The 26,433-nt window shown below is 38.9% G+C and overlaps 1 protein-coding gene across 1 annotated transcript in view; it reads left to right on the forward strand.

Annotated features, from left to right (window-relative positions):
• The first annotated feature begins 4,643 nt into the window (after positions 1 to 4,643).
• Positions 4,644 to 26,433, forward strand: part of brca2 (BRCA2 DNA repair associated) — a 117,470-nt gene continuing 95,680 nt past the window's right edge. Inside the window, 2 exon segments of the mRNA XM_034168830.1 lie at positions 4,644 to 4,788; positions 14,536 to 14,634. Of these exon segments, the coding sequence (XP_034024721.1) occupies positions 14,580 to 14,634 (55 nt within the window). The 5' untranslated portion in view covers positions 4,644 to 4,788; positions 14,536 to 14,579.

Consider the following 26,433-nt stretch of genomic DNA (forward strand, 5'->3'; position numbering starts at 1 on the left):
AAGAAGAATTTTAAATTCTATTCTAGAATTAACAGGAAGCCAATGAAGAGAGGCCAATATGGGTGAGATATGCTCTGAAAAAATGAACGCACTACCCAGGTCAGCCAAAAGAGAATTCCACCCTGCCACGCTAGTACAAACATCTTTTCCATCTGGACTTCACCTTATGTTAAGTTCTGGATAACTACTGTTTGTCTAAGACCTTTGAAACATTTTAAACATATAAAAAAAAATTGTGACATCTGGACACATTGTGATACATAAAACATGAATAATCTGATGTAGTCTGTGCAGCTGGGGGTAATATCTGTCAGTTACTATAATTTTTCTGATGCCTTTGGTTTTTTTTTTCATGAGTGCATCTTGAAATAAATTGTTTCTGCTTGAACGTGGATTTGGATGCTCAGTTATTACAATCCCCAGCTCCAATTAAAGGCTGAAATTAAAATACAATGCAGATTATTTTGGAGTGAAGCAATTTCATTGAATGGACTGGAGAGCAGAACACATCAATCAGTGTGTGTGTGTGTGGTTTGTGGTGGGCTTGAAACCAGAGGATCAAATCCTTGTCAGAGTGCAAAATTACGAGTCCTTGGGGAAGGTCCTTAATGAACAATTTGTTCCCAGTAAGCAGTGGAGTACCTTTCATGGCAACACGCTGATACCGGTGTGTGAGCGTGTTTGAATGGGTGAATGTGAGGCATCATTGTAAAGCACTTTGAGCTTCTGATTCGGATGGAAAAGTGCAATATAAAAGCAGTCCATGTGCTATTTAAATATAACATACATACCATAAATACATTTATAATACTGTACATAAATATACCATGTAGATACAGTAGAGCAAAAGGAACATACTTACTCCATCTTTTGCATTTTGTAATGTGGCTGGAAGACTGAAGAAAATACAAGAGGAATCAGAAGTTACTCACCTATACACTGTCTCCTGGTTGCTAGTGTAGGATAAGTTTGAGAACCATTATTTTGCGACATGGTGGACAATATATGTTGCTTCTCACAAGAGAAGTCAAGGGAGCATGAATCCCCATCACCAAAGATGTGAAAACATGAAAGGAAACAAAATTGTGACGTATAATATAATGCAATCTGCAGTCTCACCATTAGATGACAGTAAATCTTACACACTATGCCTACAATTTCTTTTACCAAGTCATGGGTGTCAAAATCACCTTCCATCCAGGTGTCAATGAATTTCCAAACATATGCTTTGGCCAAGAACAAAGTGAAGGAGCGACCCTGTTCAGACAAAGACAGCCAAATGGATTTAATCTCTCTGTGAAGAACTTTTTTAAATAATTATTTGTTAACTTGTTTCATGGATCACTCCCCCCCCCCACCCCCACCCACACACACACACACACACACACACACACACACACAAAGTACTTGAATATCAGTGTTTTATTTCTGTCCTTATTTTAACAGTCTTGTTTCAGATCGTGTCTCCCATTTGCCTGTGAGACAGAAAAAAAAAAAGAAAAATCACAAACAAATCTGGGGATGTCTTGAGCATGGGGTGAGGTTTTTATTCCAATAGGAGCAAAGAAGGAATCAACACATTTTTCTATCCACAAAGTTTAACTGTGGTTGATTTCTGTTTCTTTTTTACCCCCCCTTTCATCACACTGACAAAGTGAGGAACCTTGCGGTAATTTTTCATCCTACATTGTCCTTTGACCTCCACATTAGAGATATTACAAAGACAGCTTTCTCCCACCTGCGAAATGTAGCGAAGGTTCATCTCATCCTGTCTATGGCAATTTCAATTTTTGTGCCTTCCGTACACAAATGACAGTTTTTAGGGAAGTTTGAAAATTTTATTACAAAACGGTTAAGTGCAAGTACAAAAATGTATTACAAGGTGAGTTGTAATTTATAACTTGCAATTTAAGACAAATTAAATTTCAAAACCTCATGATTTTGTCAAATTTACTTATTTTACACCAATACTCTGCCTTCTGTGCACAAATGACTGTTTTTAGGGAAGTTTGAAAATTTTATTACAAAACGGGTTAAGCGCATGTACAAAAATGTACCAGGCTGCAACCCAGTCTCATGGCATGTTGTGATTCAGCAGCACGAAATATACATTAATCTGTTGGTTTGTTATATTGTCACAAAAACTGCAAAATGTTCATCATGGGAGCACAAATTTATTAAAATTCATTCCGTGATGGCTGCTAACTTATTTTACACCAACACCCTGCCTTCTGTGCACAAATTACTGTTTTTAGGGAAGTTTGAAAATTTAATTACAAAACAGGTTTTTATTCCAAAATGGGTTTCTACTATCCCAGTGGCTGGAGAAAGCCATGTTCCACCTGGCAGCTGCAGATGGATCATTAATTCACAGGGGTATGCATGGACTGGTTGTTTGTCTTGGTGGTTTTCTTCCAGTAGAAAAGGCGGTTCTGTAATGCAGTGATTTAGTAACATGCAGCACTAGCTCATGCTCCCTGACCTGACTTGACCTGACCTGACCTCTCAGGATGTTCATATTTAAGGTGGAAAATTATGGAATCCAAAGTAAGCAATGGACTGGAAGCTGAATTTCTACAAGGACAAAAACAAAAGGTTTTACCATAAAGTGTCCTATCAGAATTGTCACAGGATTTAAGTGACATCTTAAAGGAAAGTTCTTGAACCCTCATTATTTTTGTTCCCAAAATGCTGGAAGTAGTCCACTGTCAGGTTTTGATCTTTGCAGATGATGCCAAGATTTCAATGAGTCAAAGACCGACAGGTTACAGCAAGGCTTGGATGTCCTGCAGAACTGGTATCGAAAATGATAATCAGAAGTTACTTGTAGATGGTGTCATCTAGCAAACTAGTTTAAGTTAGTTGGGTTGGCCAGTCACACTCTGTTGATTTGTGAAACCCAAGGTTCCATCTTTGGACCTCCACACTCCTCTGCTGCCTGTTCAGACTCCATTATTGACTAAAAAGCACAAGTGTAGCAAAAACCTGTTTTGGAATAAAATTTTCAAACTTCCCTAAAACCAGTCATTTGTGCACAGAAGGCAGGGTATTGGTGTGAAATCAGTTACTTTGACAAAATCAAGAGGTTTTGAAACTGAATTTGTCTTAAATTGCAAGTTATAAATTACAACCCACTATGGAATACATGTTTGTACGCGCGCTTAACCCAGGTGTATAGAGTCAGACTCAGAGAGTGAGTCTCAGACGTGCTCCTGTCACACTATGATTGCTCCCCTGTCTTCTATGTGGAAATGATTGTTGTACAAAAGCTTCAGATATCTGTCGCTGAGATAGATGGTGACTGGAGTGCAGTTTTAAGCAGAAACAAGGCGATAATCAGTGAATCATTGCTGGCAATCCAAAGACACATGCGCAGTGAAGGCAAGGGGGGGTGCTGAACTCCTGACACTGGTGTGGTGTCACTGACCGAACGGTCCCCTCTAAAAATTGGTCCACCCTGCCTTCACTACGCATGCATCTGGGACTGACTCTCTCAGTCGGACTCTCTACACCCAAAGCCATCAAAGGGAATAATGTGATTATTAACCATCGACAAAGTAAAACCTCTTAAATCATTCTTAAGTCAGTTTTAAGCAGAAACAAGGCGATAATCTGTGAATTGATACTGACGCTCCGAAATGATGTAGGTGCAGCAGCACGTCAGACTCAGACGTGCTGCTGTCACGCTCTGATTGCTTCCCCTTTCTTTTATTATGAAAAAATGCTGAATGCATGTGGAAATTATTGTTGTACAAAAGCTTCAGATATCTGTCGCTGAGATAGATGATGACTGGAGTGCAGTTTTAAGCAGAAACGAGGTGATAATCGGTGAATCGCTGCCGACGCTCAGAAATGGCGCTGCTGATGCTCCAAAATGATGCATGCGCAGTGAAGGTAGGGTACACCGATTTTTAGAGGGGACCATTCGGTCAGCAACACTGGCTTCTGTTTGTTTTGAAGTGCTTCACAAAAGGATGTAGACTCAAATTTTCAAGAAAATAAAGAGTGCACATGCACCCTGAGATCTGCGAGTGATGACTGAGGGAATTCTGGTAATAATTGCATGCAATTATTTTGCTTATACCCATGCAGTTGGCAACAGTGAGGTCAGAGATGCTGAAACTGAGTGATCCCAGCTGTTGGGTGTTTCAGTGATACATTCCACAGGAAAAAATTTTTTTTTGTGTGTGCATATTTCTGCACTTTCTTATTAATTTACGTGGTCTTAGAGATTTAGTTTTGGTGTACGTTTAAAGGGATAATTTTAGAAATTTTCAAATAGAGACACCTGAACTATTATTATTTTTTATTATTATATAAATAAATTAAAAATGTGTGACGTGACATAAAAGCCTTTTTATGTCACGTCATACAGAGCTAATTACTTAAGGCGGTGTTAAACCCTACACGTTACAGGAAGTTATGTCTACAGGTCTGAATCTAAAGAATAAAATGTTCTTGCAAAACAAGGCAGTGAGTGAAACGCATCCAAACGATGTGTTTATTAATACTCACCCATCACAATATAATGTTTTAGCTTATATCTATTGGTAAATTAAAAATAAAGCCCAACAATAGAATTGCACAACAATTTAAAAACAATAGGAAGATCGTCTTTACCCGAGTAGGCTCTTATTTTGAAGTCGAGCTCCAGTGAGCGCGAGGTTTGTTTAGTTCGTAGCAGTAGTGCTAATAGCTAACTCACTAACTTACTTTCGAACTAACTAGCAGTTAATGTTGCAGATTTGTCATTTGTGATGAACTTAAACACGGTCATAGCTCGTCATGGTAAGTTAAAATAATTTGAAGTGCTGCTGTTTACGTCGAGCGTAAAGAGGCATTTTTACTTTTGACTTTGAATTCTCGGACTGTGAAATGTTTACTGCTGTGAAGCAGAAATTTGCCAAAGTTATCTTGTCGACAGTTTTGTAAACCGTTTTAGTAACACTTGTTAAGATATGGTGGCTACTCGTAAAAGGAGTAGAGTGACTTAAATGTAAGTTTAGGACTCAAAATTGACATATTGTGATCCGAATGGCTATTTTATTAATTTATCGTGGGGCGTTAAACAGTGATTGGGTTGGGCGTGTGAAACATGGCACATTGATTCATTTGTTACTACTCAACATTTTTAGAAAAAGACGGGTCAATCTAGAACCTGACCGTAACCCCCCCCCAAAAAAAAGAAAAGAAACTACAGCCAAAGGTTTCAGTAGTGGCTGACAGAAAAAAAGTACAGACGGTTGCCCAGTTCCAGTGTTCTATCGAGATGAGATGCGCCGTCGAGATGAGGTGCGTGCACGCGGAGGTGCGCCGTCAAGATGAGGTGCCTCGCGTAACTGCACATGCGTGCACTGAAAAAATTACTTGACGAAGTTCCCTTATTTTGATGGGCAAGTAAATATAAAAATCCCAGAAGAAGACCATAGAGCATGTCCATAACTAATGTAAGCGCTAATCAATGTAGCAGGCGATGTTACAAGTTTACAAAGCCACATGCTGAGTAAAATAAAGCCTTTTAAAAGAAAGGGTCTGTGCTGATCGTCTGAAACGGACTTGTGCATTTAAAGTGAAGCAGTGTGTTTCTATATATATTTTTTAAAAACGTGGTTTGCTCCACTGGCTGTAATCCACTTCCGCAGATGAAGCGCACTTCTCAGTGGTGGGTAGAGGAAAAAACAAACAAAATGCGCATGCGCAGTTGCACATCGAGCGAGTTGCATCATCTCCACGTGCAGTTGCGCAACGCACCTCATCTCGACGTCTTCAAATCTGGGGTAGAGCGATGTGCGCACGCATGCGCAGTAGTGCGACGCACCTAATCTCGAAGTTCACCTCATCTCGACGGGACACCGGATCACCTTTTTTAAAGTCCCGCTATACGGAGCCATAATGCAACTGAATGTCCTTTATTGTGTATTGTTGTTTTGGGTATTTGGATGTTATTTAGCTGAAAAAGTCTGGGTGGAGTAGCACTTCTACTTAAAGTGTGAAGCCACATTATATGTGGCGCAAACATTTGCCAGAAACGGATCACTTTTGCCAGTTCCGGTGTTCTGTCGAGATGCGCCGTCGAGATGAGGTGCGCGGTCAAGATGAGGTGCCTCGCGTAACTGCACATGCGTGCACTGAAAAAATTACTTAACGAAGTTCGCTTATTTTGATGGGCAAGTAAATGTGTAAAAATCCCAGAAGAAGACCATAGAGCATGTCCATAACTAATGTAAGCGCTAATCAATGTAGCAGGCGATGCTACAAGTTTACAAAGCCACATGCTGAGTAAAATAAAGCCTTTTAAGAGAAAGGGTCTGTGCTGATCGTCTGAAACGGACTTGTGCATTTAAAGTGAAGCAGTGTGTTTCTATATATATTTTTTAAAAACGTGGTTTGCTCCACTTGCTGTTCTCCACTTCCGCAGATGAAGCGCACTTCTCGGTGGTAGGTAGAGGAAAAAAAACAAAAAAAAAAAACAAAATGCGCATGCGCAGTTGCACATCAAGCGAGTTGCATCATCTCCACATGTGCAGTTGCGCGATGCACCTCATCTCGACGGGTGACGTCTTCAAATCTGGGGTAGAGCGATGTGCGCACGCATGCGCAGTAGCGCAACGCACCTAATCTCGACGTTCACCTCATCTCGATGGGACACCGGATCACGACACTCTGCGTCACTTTGGGGGCATTCCTGGCATCTGGCTGGAGCCCTTCTAATGCAGAATGATACACACTGTGCCCGAGAATGTGTTTTGAACACAAAATGATAGAAATTATACTTATTAAATGAGAATTTACTTCATTTTGAAAAGCACCGTTATACGTTTTTACGAGCAAAAAACGAAGTGTGGAGGTGAGATTTCTCCCGAATTAAAAAGTAAAAGCCCCCACATTCATGTCCATTCGTGATGTTGAGATGACCCCCAAAGTCCACATGACTCACAAGTACTGACACGAGACTGCTGCTTCAGTGATCCACAACTGGCAAATTTTCGCGTTGGAGATAAATGCGCGCAGCAATTAAACAGCAAGACATAACACACTGACATTTTCTACCCAAGTAAGTAAGTATTTTCCCACTCTAGAACCAAAAACACAGAACGGCTAACTCACCTTTGCTACGTTTTAGAGATCGTTACTTTAAAACTTGCAGGAATGAGTGAGTCAGAAAAATGCGTACACCGCAGACACCGGGATGTTTTTATTCCTTTGCTGGTCACAAGGATGGCTGGATCCGGTCGAGCTTGTGGTCGTTTGTAGACAAAACATCTATGTTTCCGTTGGTACCAAGTATTAGCTTATTCGTGCTGATTATGAGAAACTGCGGCACAAATACTACAGCAGTGATCCGGAACTGGCAATGATCCGGAACTGGGCAAGTGACTGTAATAAAATCTGACCATGCAAAGTCAGATTTTAAATCTAGGTCACTTTCATTATGGCCATCACCTGGCCTGAAAAGCTGCAAAAATAGCAATATCTTCCTTAAAATTTGAGGTGGAACTGTAATCTTTGTGTCTACACCATGGTTTTTAGGATCAAGCAATTGTTGTAAAGTGAGATAAAACACTTCAAAACCCATCATATCAAGGTAAGGTAGGGGCCATACTAAAATGCAAAATGGACCAAATGGAGTGAAATGGGGTTAAAATGGAGCAAAATGGGGACTGATAATTCCGAAATGGGGGTAAAATGTAATGAAACGGAGTGAAATGGGGCCTAAATTTACGGTACATTTCATAAAGACCAGGTCTTGAAAAAAAACATAGTTTATAGAGAAACGACAGTGTGCTCTCTCTCTCTCTCCCTCCAAGAAATGAGCTCTTTAGAATGGTGAAATGTGCAAATATAAAAGAACAAAATCAATCTGATTAATGGTATACATGTTTTATGTACATATAAATGGGGTCGTTGTTGAGTCGCTGGCTGAAGTTTCATCTCTTGAACACCAGATGGCAGCCCCCCAAGTACATGTATGGAGTGCATTTATAAAATGCTACGAACAAAACCACACCAAAAAAATAATCAAAAGTACTTAATTTACTTATATTTGGCGTCGGTCTGGGTCAGTCTGCTCCATTTTGTTACATTTTACGCCAATTTATAATTATCAATTCACATTTTGCTCCATTTTATCCGTTTCTTATTTTAGTATAGCTGGTAAGGTAGCCAATCCTGGGACTCAGAATTGATGCAACTCACATAAGGCAATATTTGTGCATTTAAGATGAGGTACATATGAAAAATGTTTTATAACTGTGTAATACCTTTATAAACCTGGCTACAAATAGGTCAAATAACCTTATGATGTTTTTACAATTCACAAAGATAGAAAAAAGAAGTTGTGTAGTACTCACATACTAGAAGCTAATACTAGAAGCATTGTGATCTGCAGCAGCCTAGATTTCATTTTAGTGAAAAAGTTCATTAGGTGTCTTTGGCTCGGTTTCATTGTGTCTATGCTAAAATTCTTTCCTTGTGGTTGTCATCTAGATCTTCATGAACTTGTTTGAATTTTATTGTCACAAGATGTAAGTTGGCAAGATCCACGTGCAGAAGTGCAAAACGGCCATGCTTTCTGCATCTGCAATAAAAAAAAACTGTCTTTTCAAGTCTCCAACCCTAATCCAATGGGGCAGTGTCCCTTTCCATTCCCATCCATACCATTATAGGAGACCCTGAGACAGTGGAATTTGGTGAAAGATTTAGTTGACGGGAGACATTCTGGGGTCTCAAAGGATTTACCACAGGAACTTTCTTCACAAATACATCATAACATAAGGCTGCGAGAGAACGCGTATTCTGTCCACCAAATACAACTGCCATTCCTACGCAGTCTGAGGTTGCTATGTCAGTTTGGTTGTTCTTGGCAGAGGTAAATGCACTTGCACACAACTGGAAGATTGGATCATTAGATTATGGAAATATGACTTCTTTCCAATGCCAAAATGCAAGAAGTGGAATCACATCCATTGAATGTACAGTGAGGTAAATAGTATTTGATCCACTGTTGATTTTGCAAGTTTTCCCACCTACAAAGAATGGAGAGGTCTGTACTTTTTATTGTAGGAACACTTCAACTATGAGAGACAGAATCTAAAATAAATAAATCAGAAAATCACATTGTATGATTGTTAAATATTTAATTTGCATTTTATGCATGAAATAAGTATTTGATACAACAGAACAACAGACCTTAATATTTGGTACAGAAACCTTTGTTTGCAGTTAGAGAGGTCAGACATTTCCTGTAGTTCTTGACCAAGTTTGCACACACTACAACAGGGATTTTGGTCCACTTCTCCACACAGATGTTCTCTAGCTCTTTCAGGTTTTGAGTTTCAGCTCCCTCCAAAGATTTTCTATTGAGTTCAGGTCTGGAGACTGGCTTGGCCACTCCAGGACCTTGAAATGCTTTTTACCGAGTCCCTCCTTAGTTGCCCTGGCTGTGTGTTTCGGGTCATTGTCATGCTGGAAGACCCAGCCATGACCCATCTTCAGTGCTCTTACTGAGGGAAGGAGGTAGTTTGCCAAAGTCTTGTGATACACGACCCCATCCATTCTCCCGTCAATACTGTCCTGTCCCCTTTGCAGAAACACGTGCCCAAAAATGATATTTCCACCTTCATGCTTGGGCTGGTGTTCTTGGGGTTGTTTCATCCTCCAAACATGGAGAGTGCAGTCGATACCAAAAAGCTCTATTTTGGTCTTGTCTGACCACATGACCTTCTCCCATGCCTCCTCTGGATCATCCAGATGGTCATTGGTGAACTTCAAATGGCCCTGGACATGTGCTGGCCTGAACAGGGGGACTTTACGTGCCCTACAGGTTTTTTTTAAAGCATGATGGCATAGTGTGTTACTAATGTAATCTTTGGGACTGTGCTCCCAGCTCAAGTCAGTATAGTAATGACCACGACAGGTCTACATGGGAAACATGAAATGTACAAACAAGGACAAATTTTCAAGCTCCTGGATGGAATTTCACATTATCTTCAAAATTTTCCCAAGTGCTTCTTTTTTTTTTTGATAGCAAGGAATTTGTCCTAGTTAAACATCCTAGTTTTACTATGGATGTTTACATTCTTGTACTTTGCACAGAGAAACAAAATTAGTTCACAAAAACCAAAAAGTACTGAGATCAAAATGATTAAACTCCCTGATGGTAATAGTCAATTGTGTGTACTTTTTAGGGATGTGTATTGATAAGATTTTATCTATCGATGCCATTATCACTTCCGCTTATCGATCAAGTTCCTTATCGATACCTCTTGTGAATTTTCTGTGTACTAAAAGTAGGCTTTACAGGTTTTCAACAACATTTTAAATTGGTCACTGGATGCTTGATCTCTGGACATAAATAAAATCTGTAGTTTTTGTCAAAACCATTTCCTTTGAGACATTTTTGCATGAATGTCACTCCGTACCCCTGAGCTGAGCTCAGCCGGCTGCTGCACGTCAGCACAGGACGTCAAATTTTGGGAGAAAAAAAAAACCCTTTTGATTGATTGCAGTTTGTGTTGCAACATTTGGAAAGAGGTGACATTTTTGCTTTGAAGTTATTAATTCCAACTGGACTCTGTCATTCTAACTTGACTCGGCAGAGAGCCGTGCAGCGTTTGGAGCTGTGTGAAAAGAATGGAGGACGATTCTCCTTTCTTTTTTGCAACAAGACAGGAGTCCCAGTTAGTGACTTTAATCTGCACAAAATTGACATATTCAGGGATGAAAGTGGTGAAAAACAAAAAAAAACTGAAACCCCAAATTACCCTCCCAACACCACCCACACGAAAATGTTTGAATTCTAGAAGCTCTGAAATGCAATCTGGGACTGTTCCAGACAAACTGCAGTGAGTGCAGCATCCATTTTGGTGAGAAACCCCCCCCCCCCCAACTTTCCTTATTCAAATTCATTCCAGTAGTATTCTGCTCTTACTAGAAGCCAGCAAGTTTTCTAACTTGGCAGATAGTTATGGAGGAAATCACTGAAGAAATTAACAAATTGAAAATATGGTTTGACCAAAACAAATTGTCATTAAACTTAATTAAAATAGGGATGAAGTGGAGGTGTAAGAATCACTAGGTGTTCACAGGAAACTGTTATTTATTTCTATATTTATTTATTTATGTTCATTGTTAGTTGGCTTTATCTTTTCTGTTGTTTTTTTTTTGTTTTGTTTTATCAGTTTTTTTGTCTCTTTCTCTAAAATTGCATTGTAGCATTATTATTTATTATTATACTATTATTGCTGTTGTTGTTGCTATTATTATTATTATTATTATTATTATTATTATTATTAATATATAAATAAATTAAAAAAAATACAATTTTTAATACATTTGACTCTTTTACAACAACAAATGCTGAGCCATTAATTATTATACAGAAAACAAATGCACACAAACGTGCTGAGATGCGAACAGCTTAATGCTAACTCTAACATTGAAAACGCCATAGACTTGCTAACGTGTTAGCATCAGTACTGTTTTAAGTTATTTATCGACTGTTTCAGAAGACCATAACAGGTCGGTTTAACATAAAAAGGGTAAATATTACTCGCAGACATATGCTGTTTAGAGTTTTAGTGGGGAAAAATTAAGATAAAGCAAAATAAAACAAGGAACCAATGAAACAGCAGATCGAAGCACTGCTTCATTGGTTCAAGGTTCAAAGCAAAGCCACGCTGCAGAAATGATTGATTACAGACCTGCTGCAGGGTCTGTAATCAATGTAAAGAAATGATCATTTTCCTGACAAACACCCCCAAAAAGAACCGCCACTCTGGAGGACTGATAAGGGAATCGTTAAGCAAAAGGGCTGTTGATGTTCATGGATCAAATCATTTAACGATACCCGAAAAGAACCGATTCACGATACCCAACCCTAGTCCTTTTTGCTGGATAACAGTTTACAGTCTGCAGCCTTTTGTTGTAGTTTTCATCAAGTCTCAGACATGTCTCCTGAGGAATCTCAGACCATCCTTCTTTGGTGAATCTCTCAAGCTCCCCCAGATTCGTGGTTTTCTGCCATGGACCTTGATCTTCGGTTCACCCCACAGATTTTCTCAGGGATTCAAGTCAGGGCTTTGTGCAGACCAGTCAATAACATTCACTTTGGTCTTCTGGAGGTAGTTCTTCTGTTTTGGGTCATTGTCGTGTTGGGAGACAAAGCAATGACCCAGACCCAGTTTTGCTGCTGACTGCTTGAGGTTTTCTTTCAAAATCTTCACAGAATCTTCTTTCTTCATGATTCTTTCCACCTTGAGGAGATTCACAGTTCCAAATGCACTGAAGCATCCTGACAGTATAATACTCACACCACCATGTTTCACTGTGGGGATGGTGTTCTTTGGGTTTTACACCTCTCCCTTTTTCTCCAAATATAAGCATGATCTCTATGGCCTAGAGCTCTAGTTTAATCTTATCGAACCAAAGGACACGCTTCCCGTATGCATAATCTTTCTCCAGGTTGTCCTTAGTATACTTCAGTGTGGCTTGAAGGTGTTTCTTCTGCAGAAATGAAGTTTTTCTTGGTCTGCAACCTTGCAGTCCATTCCTTTCAAGGGCTCTAGTGATTGTCTTCTTTGAGACTACTATTTCCGACCTGGCTAAGTCATTCACTGGTGCCTTGGCAGTTGTTCTGGGAGCTTTTCAGATCTCTCACTAGTTTTCTTTCCAGAGTCTTTGAACTCTTTCACTTGCTCTGTACACTGTGGCTCTCTTTGAATTTCTTGATGATACTTCTCACTCTAGTTCTTGACTATCCACATTTTTTCACATCCTATCCCGATACCTGAACTTGGATATCTGTTGGCTTTGCAAACATTGCATGTTGCAATTTTTCTTTGTTTCAGCAGACATGTTGTGATGAAGCACTGCCACAGACAGTGCTGCTTAATGCTCGCCTGCTAGCTGACTGCAAACTGTGGAACGGATTTCCTCAAATGGCTGAAATAACTCCTCAGTATGCAGTCAAGTTCTCCAGAGTGCTGCTAATGACCTCATTAATCGACTCAGGTGTGTTGAAGCAGAGACACATCTAAAAGTTGCAGGACACCAGCCTTTGAGGACTGGAGTTGAAGACCCCTGGCTTTGAGCGTCTGATGCAGATGGAAAAGCGCAATATAAATGCAGCCCATTTACCAGTTCCTGTTAAGAATCGATAAGGAATGGTTCGATCCACTGACATCAGTACCTTTTTACTTAACGATTCCCTTGTCTGTTCTTACGTTCACATTATGCCGGAGCAGCCGTTGTTTTTGAGGGTGTCTATTGGCAAAATGATCATTTCTCTACTTTTATTGCGGCTCCACTGTTTCTGAGAAGCTGTGAAGCGAAGCAGCAGGTCACAGTCCCAGAAACAGCGATGTGCTTCCTGCAGTTTCTTCATTAACCCCCCTCTAAGCCATTTAAAGATGTCAATCTTGAATAACCTTTGTGCTGATTAAAGTTGGTTCATAAACTTATGTTGCTGTCCCTCAGGATGTTCTGCGGAATAGAAGGAAAGAAACTAGTCAAATAAGAATGTATTCTCATTTATTAAGCTGAAATCAGATAATTTTTTTTTTTTTTTTTTTTGGTGTTTTTTTTGGGGGGGGGGGGGGGGTAGTATCTAAAATCAGTTATCCCTTAAGCTGGGCAGACACTGTACGATATTTTCAATCGTTGTACTCAGCTCTAGCTCAAACTGTGTGACAAAACCACAGGATGTAAAGGTTCAGAGGGCACGATTTATGTTCTCACACTATACGGTGCGATGCTCTGATGCGATCTGACTACTCACATTGTACGTTCAAAAACAATACGTCAGACTTGTGTTTCCAGAAGCAAAATGTAAACAGAAGCTTTTTTTTCTTTTTTTCAAACTGTATTTACATTTCTTATTTTTACAAAAGCTCTCAATGGGAGACATCAAAGTTTTAATAAAAAACAAAACAAAAACAATCTCCCAAAGAGATGATCACTGTTTATGCTCTCTCCAATTCCGCTTTGGAGTTTGCACATGCACAGTGCGAGAGGCTGCTTCAACAGCATGATACCCTCACGACAGCTGAGCAGAATATCAAACAGGTTTGATTTTCATCCAACCATACGATTGCTGATCAGGAGGTGGTCGTGAGAGGTTACACGTAGCTCGTTACTCCATGTATACTACACGATGCAGGATGCGCAATTAAGCTGAAACTTGGCGCTATCCAAAAAAATTCTCGCACGAGTTAAAAATCGACATAAAAGGGTCAAAACACTCACACTGTAAGGCCAACTTTAGAGTGTTTTCCCTTTCCATTGTTGTTATTGTGCTTGTTCATCAGGTGGGTAACATTAGACCGTACTCTTGGAAAGCATGTTGGGTTGACTTATGTTGTTATTTGGCAGTGTATAAATAAAATGGTTTGAACTTATTAATCATAATCAAAATTTTTGTCGATTTATATTTTACAGTCAGTTAGTAATAGATTAATCAAGTAATTGTTGCCACTCTACTGTGAAGTTGTCTTTGATTCAGTTTTCTTTCTTGATAAACAGTGTTTCCTTTTGCAGGTGTGCCTTATGAAAAACCCTAGGAATTGCTCAGATTACATGGTATGGATTCACCCTTAAAAAATATGTACGACACTTTCAAGGATGACATCTGGAAAGGTAAGACAACATGCTTAAACAAACCAAACTTTTGGCTGTGTTCAGACAAACTCAGCTGCTGCGTCAGGACAGAACCACTGTCACTGTTACTGGTAATGTTGTCACCTGTTGTTATCCCCCGCTGGCCGAAGGCCTGAAGAGGGGTTATGTCATGGCGATTTCCATCTGTCTGTTTGTTGATCCATCCGTCCATCCCAAAAAGGGTATAAGTGTTCTGAAATCAACTCCTCTCACACTTTGTTATTCTTGTCATAGGTTGGTAATACGCATATTATCGCATTGTTTGAGTTGGGCTCCTTTTTACCAGAGTTATGGCCCTTGATTAACAAACCTAGACTCCGTCAGTTTCATGAGTGGGTGCCTGCATTCTGAAATCAACTCTTCTCACATCTTTAGTCAGAAATTTGTGGCACTTGGTACAGTTCCTTGTTAGAGGTTGGTAATACACATATGGAAATATTGTACACAAGATGGACACATTTTGGTAGAATCATGGCCCTAGATTAACAAACCTAGACACTGCCAGTTTCATGAGTTGGTGTCTGCATTCTAAAATTAACTTTCACATACCTTGAAATGTTATCAGAATGCAGCAAGCACTTGTACCAAAGCAGCATTTGCCAGTGGGGGATATTGTGCTCTCAGAGCACTCTTGTTTAATTTAGTCTTTGTCTTGTCAAATGTCCATATTAGTTTTTTTTTTCTTTTCTTTTTCATATTTAGTCATTCACATATGGCCTAGTTCAAAAATAATGAAGCCAAAGTGTGACATAACTAGGGATGGGTATTGATAAGGTTTTATCGATATCGATGCCATTATCGATTCTGCTTATCGATCTGATTCCTTATCGATTCCCTTATCGATACCTCGTGAATTTTGTACTAAAAGTAGGCTTTACAGGTTTTCTATGTATTTCCTTGAGTCTTAAAGTAAATAAATATGAAATTAGTCACTGTATCCTTGATCTCTGTACATAAATAAAAATAAACAAAACTGTGTTTCGCTTTGAAGTTATTAATTCAGACTGAATTCTATCGTTCTATCTTGTCAGAGAGCCGCGCAACGTTTGGAGCTGTGTGAACAGAACGGAGGATGATTCTTGTTTCTTTCTCGCAACAAGACAGGAGTTCCAGTTAGTAACTTTAATCCGCACAAAAGTGAATCACAACTCATATTCAGGGATGAAAGTGGTGAAAAACAAAAAAAGCTGAAACCCAAAATTACCCCCCAACACCACCTTCATGAAAATGTTTGAATTCTAGAAGCTCTGAAATGCAATCTGGAACTATTCCAGACAATAAACTGGAGTGAGTGCTGAAAAAAATTACAACTTTCCTTATTCAAATTCATTCCAGTAGTATTCTGCTCTTACTACAACCCCTGGCAAAAATTATGGAATCACCGGCCTCAGAGGATGTTCATTCAGTTGTTTAATTTTGTAGAAAAAAAGCAGATCACAGACATGACACAAAACTAAAGTCATTTCAAATGGCAACTTTCTGGCTTTAAGAAACACTATAAGAAATCAAGAAAAAAAGATTGTGGCAGTCAGTAACGGTTACTTTTTTAGACCAAGCAGAGGAAAAAAAATATGGAATCACTCAATTCTGAGGAAAAAATTATGGAATCACCCTGTAAATTTTCATCCCCCAAATTAACACCTGCATCAAATCAGATCTGCTCATTGACATTGACCCTATGCCATGACATTGACCCTATGTGTCTTTTTGCAAGGAATGTTTTTGCAGTTTTTGCTCTATGGCAAGATGCATTATCATCTTGAAAAATTATTTCATCATCCCCAAACATCCTTTCAATTGATCAATCTATCTTTGTTAGTTGGTTATGTACCACAGGCCTTTAAGGTGGCAGTAATTAAACCATTACTTAAAAAGCCATCACTTGACCCAGCTATCTTAGCTAATTATAGGCCAATCTCCAACCTTCCTTTTCTCTCAAAGATTCTTGAGAGGGTAGTTGTAAAACAGCTAACTGATCACCTGCAGAGGAATGGTCTATTTGAAGAGTTTCAGTCAGGTTTTAGAATTCATCATAGTACAGAAACAGCATTAGTGAAGGTTACAAATGATCTTCTTATGGCTTCGGACAGTGGACTTATCTCTGTGCTTGTTCTGTTGGACCTCAGTGCTGCTTTTGATACTGTTGACCATAAAATTTTATTACAGAGATTAGAGCATGTCATAGGTATTAAAGGCATTGCGCTGCGGTGGTTTGAATCATATTTGTCTAATAGATTACAGTTTGTTCATGTAAATGGGGAATCTTCTTCACAGACTAAAGTTAATTGTGGAGTTCCACAAGGTTCTGTGCTAGGACCAATTTTATTCACTTTATACATGCTTCCCTTGGGCAGTATTATTAGACGGTATTGCTTAAATTTTCATTGTTACGCAGATGATACCCAGCTTTATCTATCCATGAAGCCAGAGGATACTCACCAACTAGCTAAACTGCAGGATTGTCTTACAGACATAAAGACATGGATGACCTCTAATTTCCTGCTTTTAAACTCAGATAAAACTGAAGTTATTGTACTTGGCCCCACAAATCTTAGAAGCATGGTGTCTAACCAGATCGTTACTCTGGATGGCATTTCCCTGATCTCTGGTAATACTGTGAGAAATCTTGGAGTTATTTTTGATCAGGATATGTCATTCAAAGCGCATATTAAACAAATATGTAGGACTGCCTTTTTGCATTTACGCAATATCTCTAAAATCAGAAAGGTTTTGTCTCAGAGTGATGCTGAAAAACTAATTCATGCATTTGTTTCCTCTAGGCTGGACTATTGTAATTCATTATTATCAGGTTGTCCTAAAAGTTCCCTAAAAAGCCTTCAGTTGGTTCAGAATGCTGCAGCTAGAGTACTGACGGGGACTAGCAGGAGAGAGCATATCTCACCCGTGTTGGCCTCCCTTCATTGGCTTCCTGTTAATGCTAGAATAGAATTTAAAATTCTTCTTCTTACTTATAAGGTTTTGAATAATCAGGTCCCATCTTATCTTAGGGACCTCATAGTACCATATTACCCCATTAGAGCGCTTCGCTCTCAGACTGCGGGCTTACTTGTAGTTCCTAGGGTTTGTAAGAGTAGAATGGGAGGCAGAGCCTTCAGCTTTCAGGCTCCTCTCCTGTGGAACCAGCTCCCAATTCAGATCAGGGAGACAGATACCCTCTCTACTTTTAAGATTAGGCTTAAAACTTTCCTTTTCGCTAAGGCTTATAGTTAGGGCTGGATCGGGTGACCCTGGACCATCCCTTGGTTATGTTGCTTTAGACGTAGACTGTGTTTCATAATTATTGTATGGCCTTGCCTTGCAATGTGGAGCGCCTTGGGGCAACTGTTTGTTGTGATTTGGCGCTATACAAGAAAAAAGTTGATTGAATTGTCCAAAATATCAACATAAACTTGTGCATTTATTGATGATGTAATGACAGCCATCTCCCCAGTGCCTTTACCTGACATGCAGCCCCATATCATCAATGACAGTGGAAATTTACATGTTCTCTTCAGGCAGTCATCTTTATAAATCTCATTGGAACGGCACCAAACAAAAGTTCCAGCATCATCACCTTGCCCAATGCAGATTCGAGATTCATCACTGAATATGACTTTCATCCAGTCATCCACAGTCCACGATTGCTTTTCCTTAGCCCATTGTAACCTTGTTTTTTTTCTGTTTAGGTGTTAATGATGGCTTTCGTTTAGTTTTTCTGTATGTAAATCCCATTTCCTTTAGGCGGTTTCTTACAGTTCGATCACAGACGTTGACTCCAGTTTCCTCCCATTCGTTCCTCATTTGTTGTACATTTTTCAATTTTTGAGACATATTGCTTTAAGTTTTCTGTCTTGACGCTTTGATGTCTTCCTTGGTCTACCAGTATGTTTGCCTTTAACAACCTTCCCATGTTGTTTGTATTTGGTCCAGAGTTTAGACACAGCTGACTGTGAACAACCAACAGCTTTTGCAACATTGCGTGATGATTTACTCTCTTTTAACAGTTTGATAATCCTCTCCTTTGTTTCAATTGACATCTCTCGTGTTGGAGCCATGATTCATGTCAGTCCACTTGGTGCAACAGCTCTCCAAGGTGTGATCACTCCTTTTTAGATGCAGACTAACGAGCAGATCTGATATGATGCAGGTGTTAGTTTTGGGGATGAAAATTTACAGGGTGATTCCATAATTTTTTCCTCAGAATTGAGTGATTCCATATTTTTTTCCTCTGCTTGGTCTAAAAAAGTAACCGTTACTGACTGCCACAATCTTTTTTTCTTGATTTCTTATAGTGTTTCTTAAAGCCAGAAAGTTGCCATTTGAAATGACTTTAGTTTTGTGTCATGTCTGTGATCTGCTTTTTTTCTACAAAATTAAACAACTGAATGAACATCCTCCGAGGCCGGTGATTCCGTAATTTTTGCCAGTGGTTGTAGGATGCAGCAGTTTTCTAGCTTGGCAGATAGCTCTGGAGGAAATCACTGAAGAAATTAACAAACTGAAAATATGGTTTGACCGAAACAAACTGTCAAACTTAAATAAGACAGGGATGAAATGAAGGTGTGAAGGTCACTAGGTGTTCACAGGAAACATTTATTTCTCTATGTATTTATTTGTTAGTTGATATGTTTTCTGTTGTTTCTATTCAGGTTCTTTTTGTCTCTTTCTCTAAAATTGTATATAGTAATCATTAGATTATTAATATATAAGCAAAAATAAATTTAAGGAATATTACAATTTGAAAACAAATGCACCCGAACGTGATGACGGCTGCAATTGCTAAATGCTAACTTTTAACATTGAAAATGCCATAGACATGCTAACGCGTTAGCATCGCTCCCGTTTTTAAGTTATAAAATACATCTGTCAACTGTTTCAGAAGACCATGACAGGTCGGTTTAACATAGAAAAGGTAAATAATACTCACAGACGTATGCTCTTTAGGGTTTTAGCGGGGGAAAATTAAGCGAAAGAAAGAAATAAACGAAGCAATCGACCGAAGCATTGCTTCAATCTGCGAACCACGCTTCGATTGGTTCAAGGTTCAAAGCAAAGCCGCGCTGCAGAAAAGTTGATTAAGGACCCGCTGCAGGGTCTGTAATCAGTGTAGAGAAATGATCATTTCCTGACAAACACCCGCCAAAACAACGGCCACTCTGAAGGACCGATAACAGAATCGTTAAGCGCAAAGCTTATTAATGTCGGTGGATCGAATCATTTCTTAACGATACCCGAAAGGAACCGGTTCTCGATACCCATCCCTAGACATAACCATCTCAAAATTTAAAAGTGGTCTTTTTTGTGAAATGTTATAGTTTTAGGTATGGTTATATATCAGAGTTTCAATATTTCTATTGGGCTTGGTTCAGTCATTGCTAGAAATTATCAGCGCATATATACTGTAATGAGCTAGAGCGTAACGCTTGCAACAACAGTTGGAGGTATCTTCTTTAGTCTGCAGAAGCCTGAAATAAAGAAATTCTGTCCATTAGTTCCTGGTATTATTGAACAAGTAATATAATTATTCTATTGAAGCAGAGTAGGAGATATAGCTAAGGTTTTGACACAAATAAATCAAGGACTAATTCTCAGCGTTAAGCTTGCGACAGTTTCACCTTGCTTTAGAAACTTGATGTTTTTTCTAGGAAATGACTTTTCTACCTTTACAAAAATGTGTTACTGTGTGTTAGTATGAAGCACAAGCAAACAAACTGGCAAAATACATGGTTATTTTTTTAACCTTCAACTTTAAATGATAATGCTAAATATCAATGTCACACAAAATTGATGGAAAAAAGTGCTATTTTTGGGGTAAATTTCTTGCATATCTCTGGAATCGTGCGGAATTTTTCCATGAAATTTTCAGTACCTGTCAAAGAGACTATAGGCAACTCACAGATACATCTGGATAGTGCTAAATAAAATAATGGGTTGTTCATGACAAATGCAAATCAGAAGTTAGGCTTCATTATTTTTGAACTAGGCCATACCATTTTTATTAGTCAGGCTTTAGTCGACTAAAAGTCTGTTAATTTTCGTCAAAAGAGAACTCAGTGCATTTTAGCCTTGTTTCAGTCAAGATATTTTAGTTTGTTTTGTTTTTTTAGGAGAAAGACATTAGATTTTGATTACCATTTCAGTCACTATAGTGTTTCACACATCTCTAATACCGAAATCATTACCTGACAAAATACACTTGTTGAATGATTGAAGGTTTGTGGTATTTTGAAGGTTTGTGGTGTTTTTCCCCGATATTTTAAATCTGCAAGGCGTCCTGTCAGATACAATTAGACATTTTGTTTTCTTGTAAATCCATGATGCTGTAGGGCCCAACATCAAAGTTTTTTCCAGGTACTACAGTTTCATTAAGTATGGACATAGAGATTCCATACGTGGCAGCATCGTTTGTCTTCATGATTACTAGATGATGCATTGTTATTATCCTATACCCATGTGTATTTTGGGGGTAAAAATGTCAAAGATTTTTGACAAAAAACTGACATAACTTTAATACTTTATGGAATACAGTTTTCATTATCACTGAAAGTATATTATTCAATTATGGCCCAGTTATGGCTTCTGTTGTTTAAAAATGTTTTTTTTTTTTTTATAAAACTCTATTACAATAGAGACTGAGAAAGCTAGGCAGCAGGCAAGACCATACTGTGCCTCTGGTTATAGTTTTGATATCATTTCACATTTGGCAAATACCCAATCAGTAGACAGGCTTGTGGATAGTTTAAACTCAGTGCTCAAAACTACACTCGACATGATTGCACCACCTATGTTAAAACCGCGCTCCCCCAAATCACAGTCACTTTGGTTCAGTGATTACCTGCGTGACCTCAAGCATAAGGCAGCTTCTCTCCCCCTGCCATCCCCTCATTACCCCATCCCCGTAGAGACGGTGCCTGCTCCCAGACCACCAATAACCAGCAAAAATCTATTTAAGCATAAAAATTCAAAAAGAAAAAATAATATGGCACCTTCAACTGCACCACAGACTAAAACAGTTAAATGTGGTCTATTAAGCATTAGGTCTCTCTCTTCTAAGTCCCTGTTGGTAAATGATATAATAATTGATCAACATATTGATTTATTCTGCCTTACAGAAACCTGGTTACAGCAGGATGAATATGTTAGTTTAAATGAGTCAACACCCCCGAGTCACACTAACTGTCAGAATGCTCGTAGCACGGGCCGAGGCGGAGGATTAGCAGCAATCTTCCATTCCAGCTTATTAATTAATCAAAAACCCAGACAGAGCTTTAATTCATTTGAAAGCTTGACTCTTAGTCTTGTCCATCCAAATTGGAAGTCCCAAAAACCAGTTTTATTTGTTATTATCTATCGTCCACCTGGTCGTTACTGTGAGTTTCTCTGTGAATTTTCAAACCTTTTGTCTGACTTAGTGCTTAGCTCAGATAAGATAATTATAGTGGGCGATTTTAACATCCACACAGATGCTGAGAATGACAGCCTCAACACTGCATTTAATCTATTATTAGACTCTATTGGCTTTGCTCAAAATGTAAATGAGTCCACCCACCACTTTAATCATATCTTAGATCTTGTTCTGACTTATGGTATGGAAATAGAAGACTTAACAGTATTCCCTGAAAACTCCCTTCTGTCTGATCATTTCTTAATAACATTTACATTTACTCTGATGGACTACCCAGCAGTGGGGAATAAGTTCCATTACACTAGAAGTCTTTCAGAAAGCGCTGTAACTAGGTTTAAGGATATGATTCCTTCTTTATGTTCTCTAATGCCATATACCAACACAGTGCAGAGTAACTACCTAAACTCTGTAAGTGAGATAGAGTATCTCGTCAATAGTTTTACATCCTCATTGAAGACAACTTTGGATGCTGTAGCTCCTCTGAAAAAGAGAGCTTTAAATCAGAAGTGCCTGACTCCGTGGTATAACTCACAAACTCGTAGCTTAAAGCAGATAACCCGTAAGTTGGAGAGGAAATGGCGTCTCACTAATTTAGAAGATCTTCACTTAGCCTGGAAAAAGAGTCTGTTGCTCTATAAAAAAGCCCTCCGTAAAGCTAGGACATCTTTCTACTCATCACTAATTGAAGAAAATAAGAACAACCCCAGGTTTCTTTTCAGCACTGTAGCCAGGCTGACAAAGAGTCAGAGCTCTATTGAGCTGAGTATTCCATTAACTTTAACTAGTAATGACTTCATGACTTTCTTTGCTAACAAAATTTTAACTATTAGAGAAAAAATTACTCATAACCATCCCAAAGACGTATCGTTATCTTTGGCTGCTTTCAGTGATGCCGGTATTTGGTTAGACTCTTTCTCTCCGATTGTTCTGTCTGAGTTATTTTCATTAGTTACTTCATCCAAACCATCAACATGTCTATTAGACCCCATTCCTACCAGGCTGCTCAAGGAAGCCCTACCATTATTTAATGCTTCGATCTTAAATATGATCAATCTATCTTTGTGAGTTGGCTATGTACCACAGGCTTTTAAGGTGGCAGTAATTAAGCCATTACTTAAAAAGCCATCACTTGACCCAGCTATCTTAGCTAATTATAGGCCAATCTCCAACCTTCCTTTTCTCTCAAAAATTCTTGAAAGGGTAGTTGTAAAACAGCTAACTGATCATCTGCAGAGGAATGGTCTATTTGAAGAGTTTCAGTCAGGTTTTCTGAATTCATCATAGTACAGAAACAGCATTAGTGAAGGTTACAAATGATCTTCTTATGGCCTCGGACAGTGGACTCATCTCTGTGCTTGTTCTGTTAGACCTCAGTGCTGCTTTTGATACTGTTGACCATAAAATTTTATTACAGAGATTAGAGCATGCCATAGGTATTAAAGGCACTGTGCTGCGGTGGTTTGAATCATATTTGTCTAATAGATTACAATTTGTTCATGTAAATGGGGAATCTTCTTCACAGACTAAAGTTAATTATGGAGTTCCACAAGGTTCTGTGCTAGGACCAATTTTATTCACTTTATACATGCTTCCCTTAGGCAGTATTATTAGACGATATTGCTTAAATTTTCATTGTTACGCAGATGATACCCAGCTTTATCTATCCATGAAGCCAGAGGACACACACCAATTAGCTAAACTGCAGGATTGTCTTACAGACATAAAGACATGGATGACCTCTAATTTCCTGCTTTTAAACTCAGATAAACTGAAGTTATTGTAGTTGGCCCCACAAATCTTAGAAACATGGTGTCTAACCAGATCCTTACTCTGGATGGCATTACCCTGACCTCTAGTAATACTGTGAGAAATCTTGGAGTCATTTTTGATCAGGATATGTCATTCAAAACGCATATTAAACAAATATGTAGGACTGCTTTTTTGCATTTACGCAATATCTCTAAAATTAGAAAGGTCTTGTCTCAGAGTGATGCTGAAAAACGAATTCATGCATTTATTTCCTCTAGGCTGGACTATTGTAATTCATTATTGTCAGGTTGTCCTAAAAGTTCCCTAAAAAGCCTTCAGTTAATTCAAAATGCTGCAGCTAGAGTACTAACGGGGACTAGAAGGAGAGAGCATATCTCACCCATATTGGCCTCTCTTCATTGGCTTCCTGTTAATTCTAGAATAGAATTTAAAATTCTTCTTCTTACTTATAAGGTTTGAATAATCAGGTCCCATCTTATCTTAGGGACCTCGTAGTACCATATCACCCCAATAGAGCGCTTCGCTCTCAGACTGCAGGCTTACTTGTAGTTCCTAGGGTTTGTAAGAGTAGAATGGGAGGCAGAGCCTTCAGCTTTCAGGCTCCTCTCCTGTGGAACCAGCTCCCAATTCAGATCAGGGAGACAGACACCCTCTCTACTTTTAAGATTAGGCTTAAAACTTTCCTTTTTGCTAAAGCTTATAGTTAGGGCTGGATCAGGTGACCCTGAACCATCCCTTAGTTATGCTGCTATAGACTTAGGCTGCTGGAGGGTTCCCATGATGCACTGTTTCTTTCTCTTTTTGCTCTGTATGCACCACTCTGCATTTAATCATTAGTGATCGATCTCTGCTCCCCTCCACAGCATGTCTTTTTCCTGGTTCTCTCCCTCAGCCCCAACCAGTCCCAGCAGAAGACTGCCCCTCCCTGAGCATGGTTCTGCTGGTGGTTTCTTCCTGTTAAAAGGGAGTTTTTCCTTCCCACTGTAGCCAAGTGCTTGCTCACAGGGGGTCGTTTTGACCGTTGGGGTTTTACATAATTATTGTATGGCCTTGCCTTACAATATAAAGCGCCTTGGGGCAACTGTTTGTTGTGATTTGGCGCTATATAAAAAAAAATTGATTGATTGATTGATTGATAAGGCAAGAGGTTGAGAATGGAAATGGCGTCATTCAAAATTAGAAGTATTCCACCTTGCGTTGCATGATGCTATCTTAGACTATAAGCATGCATTATTGGCTGCAAAGCGGACCTATTACTCTGATTTGATCAACAAAAACAAGCATAACTCAAAGTTCTTGTTCAACACAGTGGCAATACTTATTCATGGACAACCACCTGTAGTTTGGTCTCCTTTTACAGCACAAGATTTCCTGGATTACTTTGAGAAGAAAATAGAGATTAGGTTAACCATATCCCAGCACTACATCCTGCTATTGAGGTGGGCACCATTACTGAGGTATTACCTAGATTTACAGAATTTGATAGTATCTCACTAGGCATGCTGACAAAACTCGTAACGTCAACAAAAAGCACAACCTGTTTATTTGATCCTGTACCAACAAAAATGTTTAAAGACTTGTGGCCGACTGTGCTGGGAATTATTCATCTTTCTTTAACTTCTGGATCTGTTCCTAAATGTTTCAAATCTGCAGTAATTAAACCCTAGTGTACTGAAAAACGATCAGCTGATATCAAATCTATCATTTTGCTCTAAAATGCTGAAAAACGTGGTGTCACAGCAGCTCGTGGACTATCGTACTTAGAATAATCTTTTTGAGCCACTGCAGTCTGCTTTTAGAAAATATGATTCCACAGAGACAGCTCTCACTAAAGTGGTGAATGATCTTCTGATATTGTGTTCAGATAACACAATAAAGCGTAAATGCTTATTTCCATTGTAGTCCTGAAACTATCATCAAAATAGAAGGGCTTGATTGAACATGTACAAATTATACATAAGACAATAATAAAGTAAGTCCCTTTGGCTGCTTCTTTGTTTGTGCTCAGGGTTGGCACAGCAAATTCGAAGTGGATCTGCACTAGGGCTGCACGCTATGACCTAAAATTCATATCATGATATGAATCGAATCCCTTCACGGTAGTGGTGTATGTTGTGATATAAACCTAAGTGTAAAAGTTATTTGTTTCTGAATAGGTCTCTTAGCAAAGGTAAATTGATCAAAATAAATAAATAAAAATGACAACAAAAAAATAAAAACAGGTATAATGTAATTTTGAAACCATTTATTGTGCAGATCTCAAAACTACTGGTACAGTTTGCCAGAAGGTACAGTGGTCCCTTGTTTATCGCGGGAGTTACGTTCTAAAAATAACCTGCAATAAGCTAAATCCGCGAAGTAGTCAGCGCTATTTTTTGCAATTATTATAGATGTTTTAAGGCTGTAAAACCCCTCACTACACACTTTATACACTTTTCTCAAACAGGAATGAACATTTTCTCACTTTTCTCTCCTGTGTAAACACTCTTTTTTTCTTCTGGGCGAGAAGATTATAAACAGACACATGCAGAACTCTCCCTTCGCTCACTGCCTCCGGAGGTACAGATGCGGGACCTGCAAAGAATCCAAGTCCTCTCTTGGTG

Source organism: Thalassophryne amazonica, chromosome 4, assembly GCF_902500255.1.
Source record: "Thalassophryne amazonica chromosome 4, fThaAma1.1, whole genome shotgun sequence".
Lineage (NCBI taxonomy): Eukaryota > Metazoa > Chordata > Actinopteri > Batrachoidiformes > Batrachoididae > Thalassophryne > Thalassophryne amazonica.